Source organism: Budorcas taxicolor, chromosome 2 (assembly GCF_023091745.1).
Source record: "Budorcas taxicolor isolate Tak-1 chromosome 2, Takin1.1, whole genome shotgun sequence".
NCBI classification, from domain to species: Eukaryota; Metazoa; Chordata; class Mammalia; order Artiodactyla; family Bovidae; genus Budorcas; species Budorcas taxicolor.
This window is the reverse complement of record NC_068911.1, coordinates 24,913,519-24,921,010: the sequence shown is the minus strand read 5'-3', so window position 1 is coordinate 24,921,010 and position 7,492 is coordinate 24,913,519. Positions and strand designations below refer to the sequence as shown.

Genomic DNA, 7,492 nt, shown 5'->3' with positions numbered 1-7,492 from the left:
TTTGAAAGCATCAGCCACCCTTTCTGGGGATCCCAATGTGGTAGTGGTGATGGTGATGTATGCACCATCTGTGGAGTGAGATCGCTGAGAATCATATTTCAAGGGCTTTGTAGCCTTGTGATCCTGCCTGGTTGCTCAACCTCTCTTTGCCTCAGTTTTCTCATCTGTAAAATGGGGATGATGAAACCTAGCTCTCAGTGAGGCTGTGAGAACTAAGCGAATGCCCAGTATGTTGTAAACACTCATTTAATGTTACTATTATGGCTTCCCTTGCAGCCCTATCTGAATTCAAGGCCAAACAGCTCTTCTAAGGCAACACCAAGCAGAAAAAAGGTAACAAGTAACACGGGGCCAAAGACATTCAAGGGCTTTTATTATCCAGCCTCCACCCACCTAACACAATGTTATAGAATTTTATTTGGAGTAGATCAACTCAGAAAATGATGCCAGGATCTGGAAAATGGGCACCCTCTCTTCCTGGCTTTAGAGAGCCTTACAGTTCTTCCTTCACTCTTGGTTTCTCCGCCTGTGTTGGAGGTTCCTTTGGCTCAGCTACCTTCTCCTCCTCAGCCTTTTCTTTCAGTTCAGTTGGCCCTTCGAGCTTGGTCACATTCTCCAGCTCAGGCACATTCTGTTCTGGTAGCTCTTTCTTCATAAAAATTTCCTCCTTTTCTTCCGCTAATACCTCCTTTTCTGTCTCTTCACTTTGCTCAACAGAGAGTAGCTATTTAAGAAAAGAAGAGAGGGAGGGAGAAAGCGTTGGAGGAGGAAAAATAAATAGAGGCAAGAATTATGCAGTAATTGTCATTGCAGTGTCAAGCAGCCTTTCACTGCTCTAAGCCCAGAGGTGCCGCTGCCCCAGGCCTGGCTACTGAGATTCGCTCCAGAACATGTGCTAGGACTACCTGGTATTATTAATAATACTTTGTTTGCAAGCTGAGAAGGTATTAGCTGAGAGCTGTGGAGCAGTCACTGCCCCTCCATGGGGAAGTGCCTGCTTGCGAATGAAGCAAACAGAGGAAAACAGAGATGGGGAGACAGAAAATGACTCTGAGCTCCAGAATCCACCCACCTTTGATGAGCTATAGTTTCTGACATTTGCAACGGAAAGCGTCCTAACTAATACAGATGACCCCTTCCAGCAGACGGCCTTACTGAGGCATGGACAGAATTGGGAGGGAATGGAGATTGTAGAACAATGCCAGGGCACAGGAGCCCATCAGGATGTGTGGTTAAGCACTCAAGAATAGTGGACCTAGGGAAGCAGCCTGGGAGCTGTGTGAGACCTTGTCCTTCTGTGTTTCTCAACTCTGCCTTTCTAATAGCATGCGTCCTTGAACTAAAGTCATCCAACCTCCATTCTCTGCCACAAGATTATAGAACTCTTGGCACCCTCTTTCCTAATCTATTGAGCTCTTGATGGTTCTGTGTGGGACAGAATGGTCTAAGGTACTGCTGTTTCACCTTACCTCATCTTCATCCTCAATCCGAATCTTGATTTGACTTTCCAGGAAGTCAGAAAAGCCCTTCAGGGTATGTTCACCATTGTACAGTACAGCCTAGGAAGAAAATGGAGCAGAGTTGAAATGGTAGCCTCTTCCTGAAGGATACTCAGGGATTGCTCCACAGACAAATCCGGAGTCAAATTCCTAACAACCTGAGTGCAGTGAGCAAGTTCCTTAACTTCTCTGAGCTTTCATTGCCATAAGAATAATGAAATATCCTCCATCATAGGGCTGTGATGTAGTCGTTCAGAGCAAGAACTATGGGGCCACACTGTTGAAGCTCAAACCCTGGCTTCACCACTTGGCAGTGTTGTCTGGAAGCTTAACCACTCTATGACTCAGTTTCCTTAACTGTAATATGAAGATAATAACAGTCCCTCTCTCATGATGTTGTTATATGGATTTAACGAGTTACTATGTGAAAAGGAGGCTTCCCTGGTGGCTCAGAGGTAAATCTGCCTGCAAGGCAGGAGACCTGGGTTCTATTCCTGGGCTGGGAAGGGCCCCTGGAGAAAAAGAAATGGCAATCCACTCCAGTACTCTTGCCTGGGAAATCTCATGGACAGAGAAGCCTGGTGGGCTTACAGGCCATGGGGTCGCAAACAACATGCAAAAGGCACTTAAAACAATGCTTGACTCATAGAAGCACTATATGTATCTAGATATAGATATATATGCTATTGTATTACTAAAGAATAAGAATATTTGTTTTGCAAAGTGTCTGGCATATGTTCTTGCTCAGCTGTCACTAGCTTCCTTTCCTTTTTCAGTCTTTAAGAGATTAGGAAACTGCTTACTGCCCTCTGGCTGTCTAAACTCCTTTTCAGATAACTGAAGATCTGAACCAGGTCCATCCACCCTTTCAATCTAGCCTCATTTTCCATGTGCAGCTTCTACACCAGAAGGATGGTATCTCTTTCAAAGTTCTGTGGTTAGCCTTCTGCCTACCCCCTTGTTTATATTATACTCCCTACTTATAAGTCACACACTTCTGATTTAAATCCCTACCATTCTTCAAAGTGTCATATTTTCATGAAGACTTCCAGCCATATCTGCCTTCCAGAATCTTCCATATTTAATGCCAATTGCATTTGGAGATGAGGCCATACCATGACTTTCAGTTCAGTTCAGTTCACTCAGCTGTGTCCAACTCTTTGTGACTCCATGAACCGCAGCATGCCAGGCCTCCTTGTCCATCACCAACTCCTGGAGCTTACCCAAACTCATGTCCATTGAGTCAGTGATGCCATCCAACCATCTCATCCTCTGTTATCCCCTTCTCCTCCCACCTTCAATTTTTCCCAGCATCAGGGTATTCTCAAATGAGTCAGCTCTTCACATCAGGTGGCCAAAATACTGGAGTTTCAGCTTCAACATCAGTCCTTCCAATGAACACCCAGGACTGATCTCCTTTAGGATGGACTGGTTAGATCTCCTTGCAGTTCAAGGGACTCTCAAGAGTCTTCTCCAACACCACAGTTCAAAAGCATCAATTCTTTGGCACTCAGCTTTCTTCACAGTCCAACTCTCACAACCATACATGACCAATGGAAAAACCATAGCCTTGACTAGACGGACCTTTGTTGGCAAAGTAAAGTCTCTGCTTTTTAATATGCTGTCTAGGTTGGTCATCACTTTCCTTCCAAGGAGTAAGCGTCTTTTAATTTCATGGCTGCAGTCACCATCTGCAGTGATTTTGGAGCCCAGAAAAATAAAGTCAACCACTGTTTCCACTGTTTCCTCATCTATTTGCTGTGAAGTGATGGGACCAGATGCCATAATCTTAGCGTTCTGAATGTTGAGCTTTAAGCCAACTTTTTCACTCTCCTCTTTCACTTTCATCAAGAGGCTCTTTAGTTCTTCTTCACTTTCTCCCATAAGGGTGGAGTCATCTGCTTATCTGAAGTTATTGCTATTTCTCCCGGCAATCTTGATTCCAGCTTGTGCTTCTTCCAACCCAGCGTTTCTCATGATGTACTCTGCATAGAAGTTAAATAAACAGGGTGACAATATACAGCCTTGACGTACTCCTTTTCCTTTTTGGAACCAGTCTGTTGTTCCATGTCCAGTTCTAACTATTGCTTCCTGACCTGCATATAGGTTTCTAAAAAGGCAGGTCAGGTGGTCTGGTATTCCCAACTCTTTCAGAATTTTCCAGTTTATTGTGATCCACGCAGTCAAAGGCTTTGGCATAGTCAATAAAGCAGAAATCAATGTTTTTTCTGGAACTCTCTTGCTTTTTTGATGATCCAGCAAATGTTGGCAATTTGATCTCTGGTTCCTCTGCCTTTTCTAAAACCAGCTGGAACACCTAGAAGTTCATGGTTCACATATTGCTGAAGCCTGGCTTAAAGAATTTTGAGCATTACTTTACTAGCATGTGAGATGAGTGCAATTGTGTGGTAGCTTGAGCATTCTTTGGGATTGGAATGAAAACTTTTCCAGTCCTGTGGCCACTGCTGAGTTTTCCAAATTTGCTGATATACTGAGTGCAGCACTTTCACAGCATCGTCTTTCAGGATTTGAAATAGCTCAACTGGAATTCTAGCTCAACTGGAATTCCATCACCTCCACTAGCTCTGTTCGCAGTGATACTTCCTAAGGCCCACTTGACTTCACATTCCATGACTTTACCCAACACTTAATCATACTCTTCTTGGGACCAGGGACCTTGGTTGTGATTCTTTGACGTTCTTCCCCACATACCAAAGTAGCATGAAGTATGTATTCCATGAACACTGGTGATGTTCAATGGCTCTAAAACCAAAGTGGAAAGTACTTAATTGTCTCCATCATGAAATCTTCCTTCTTCTGGTACCACCCCACCCCCAATACTCACATGGTGACTGAGTCCATGTAGTCTGAGTGAAGCTCAGCTCTAATACCAGAGGGAACCATTTGACCTAGGCCTGACCATCAAAACACCAGCATCCCCTTTACCACAATGATTGGGTTAGGGGGACCCAATCAGACTGAGTTGGGAATTTTCTGAAAGCTAGTGCAAATTTTTCTCTAACTTGAATATGAAAAGATAATAAGAGTTGGAGCTGAGAATGAAGTTGATTTGGTAAAAGGTAGAAGGAGACTGAGAGAAACTGAGTCCTTGACAATAATATAACATTTCCAGTTATGTGAATCCCAAGAGCCCCTCACTTTTTGAGAGTCAGTGGGGAAGAGTCTGAAGAAGGGGTACCGTTCCCGGTATGTCAGCTCAATGTCATTTGCCGTGATGTCAATCTTGGCAATGGTGACTGTGGAGTGGTTTTGATACTTTCTGCCCAACTCTTCCAACACTGGGAACAACACCATGCACTTCTGGGACCAGGGTGCATCTGGAAAAGAAAGGCCATCACTCAAGCTCACACTCATAAAGACCCTGAAAGCCACACTCCCCCATAGACACATCACCGTGTTCCACTGATGGTGTGCTGCCATACAAATTGCATTCCCTGTCTCTTTTAATAGTGTGTTAGGTTATCTTGGGCTTCCCTGATAGCTCAGTTGGTAAAGAAACCACCTGCAATGCAGGAGACCCCGGTTCGATTCCTGGGTCAGGAAGATCCACTGGAGAAGGGGTAGGCTACCCATTCCAGTATTCTTGGGCTTCCCTCCTGGCTCAGCTGGTAAAGAATCCACCTGCAATGTGGGAGACCAGGGTTCAATCCCTGGGTTGGGAAGATCCCCTGGAGAAGGGAATGGCTACCCACTCCAGTATCCTGGCCTGGAGAATTCCATGGACTGTATAGTCCATGGGGTCACAAAGAGTCAGACACAACTGAGCAACTTTCACTTTCACTTACTTCACTTAGGTTATCTTACATTTCAGCTATAGTATCTGATCATCACTAAATAAACTAGAAAAAAAAAATAACCTAGTCCCCCTTCTACTCAGACATTAACATGTTGAGACATTTTCTTCTATTCTCTGATTTCCCTTTAACATTTCCTTCCATCCAGCTGAAGAGGAAAACCAAACCAAGAAAAAAATATTTATGTTCTTCCAAAAAGTATGTGTATTTGTGTATGTGAGAGAGAGCACAAGAATTTTCCAACAGCAGTTAAGTTTACAGCTCAAGGTCACTTAGTGATTTAAGCAAAGGAAGTGGGATTAGCAGACAGGCTGCTTTGACTTGTGACCATTGTATCATACCCCTTTCAGTCCTGTGGAGGAAAGTCCACCTAGGAAGTGAACATGAGGTTGAGCTAAGTACAACTATCGCTGGGAAAGAGACACTGGACTTCCCTCCAGATAGTTCCTTAAGCTCTGTGGACAGTCCAGACACCTGGAACTATGAGGAGAAATCGGGACCAGCTCCAGCATGGAAGTTAAACAACCTTGCCTTGGTCGTTCCATTAAAGATTCTGGCTTTGTCCGGGGAGTGGCTCAAAGTTCCTGGATATTACATTCGGATGATTATCCCTCAGTTTACAGACTGAGTGCCTCTGTGATCATCTACTCTCCTGGCCGTATCCTGGCAGCTTCCCTGGAGATCAACAGGCCCTGGGTTGGAACCCAAGGGGGCCTAATGGCTATAGTCGTGAGGCTAATCTGACAACACTGATTCCAAAAAACATAAGACCGCTTTGGTTTTTTACCAAAACCAAGTGAGCATTCTCAAGACTCCCAGTGTCAGATGAGGAAAGAAAAGCCTCCCCAGCCTCTCACTTAAAAGCAAAAGATCGTGGTTATTCAGCCATGCAGACTATAAACACCTGGCTCCATGGATGAATGTCCATTTCAATGAGAGTTTTAAAGGCCTGCATAATGTAACCCAGTCCTTGTTTCACCCTCTAGGAAATGATGGCAACAGACCTGGGTTTGAACTTTTTGTCTTGCAGCTTACTTGCTATGTGATCTAGGGTAATTCTAAAGTAATTCTTTTCTCTGAGGCTAGGTTCCCTGATCTGTATCATGGGGAAATCCACTGTACCTTCCTAAGAGGCTTGGTTAGAGGAGGAATGAGAGCAAGTGTATAAACAGCAAACTCATCAGTGCTCAATAAATATCAACTCCTCCTGTTAAACAAAAGAGGTATCTGAAGTCACTGCATTGCCACCCTTCTCTGTGTCTCAGGGTGAAAGAGAAGGTCCCTTGGCTTTTGGCTTTCACATGCAAATCAGAAACAGTGGAGGAAGAGCAACAGTCCCTGGGTGAACACTGGAAATAATCATAACAGGGGAAATAATGGCAATAGTACCTGCCTTTGATCATGTGCTTACAAGATGCCAGACACTGTTCCAGGTCTTTTACATACATGACGTGAGTCTTCATTTTGGTTGCACCAACTCAGGTGTGTTAAATATGGGCTATCTGATGTTACTTAACTTATACTGGTACAGCATAATGGTACACATTACCCGTGTAGCCACTGGGTTCAGGCTGACTAGGTTCCAATCCCTTACTTACTTAAGGTCACCCACTAGCTGCATAACTTTAGTAAAGTTTCACTTCCCTGGGACTCTGTTTACTAGAAGGCAATGGCACCCCACTCCAGTACTCTTGCCTGGCAAATCCCATGGATGGAGGAGCCTGGTAGGCTGCAGTCCATGGGGTCGCGAAGAGTCAGACATGACTGAGCGAATTCCTTTTCACTTTTCACTTTCATGCATTGGAGCAGGAAATGGCAACCCACTCCAGTGTTCTTGCCTTGAGAATCCCAGGGACAGGGGAACCTGGTGGGCTTCTTTCCGTCTATGGGGTCGCACAGAGTCGGACATGACTGAAGCGACTTAGCAGCTTAGCACCAGCAAGGTGAGAACAATAAAGTAGAGACTGACGGCACAGGCCTGGTGGATCTAGCATTCAATCAGCGTTAGCCATCAGTTATTACTGTTGTTACAAATAGCCACAGGCTTCAATTATGTGAAAGGTATTCCACACACTTCAAGGATTTGATCTGGGGGGAGGGTTGCTTTGTAGCTGATCTCATCTTGATCCAAACTATGGATGTCTGAAGACCATTCTTGGCATGATGCTTTGATAGGTT

At 44.5% G+C, this 7,492-nt stretch overlaps 1 protein-coding gene across 1 annotated transcript in view; it reads right to left on the bottom strand.

Moving 5' to 3' along the window:
- Positions 1-493: 493 nt before the first annotated feature.
- PDILT (protein disulfide isomerase like, testis expressed) overlaps positions 494-7,492 on the bottom strand; it is a 46,113-nt gene continuing 39,114 nt past the window's right edge. The window contains exons 9-11 of the mRNA XM_052636223.1: positions 4,659-4,837; positions 1,470-1,559; positions 494-724 (exon numbers count right to left, since the gene is read on the bottom strand). Of these exons, the coding sequence (XP_052492183.1) occupies positions 494-724; positions 1,470-1,559; positions 4,659-4,837 (500 nt within the window). The remainder of the gene's footprint in view (positions 725-1,469; positions 1,560-4,658; positions 4,838-7,492) is intronic.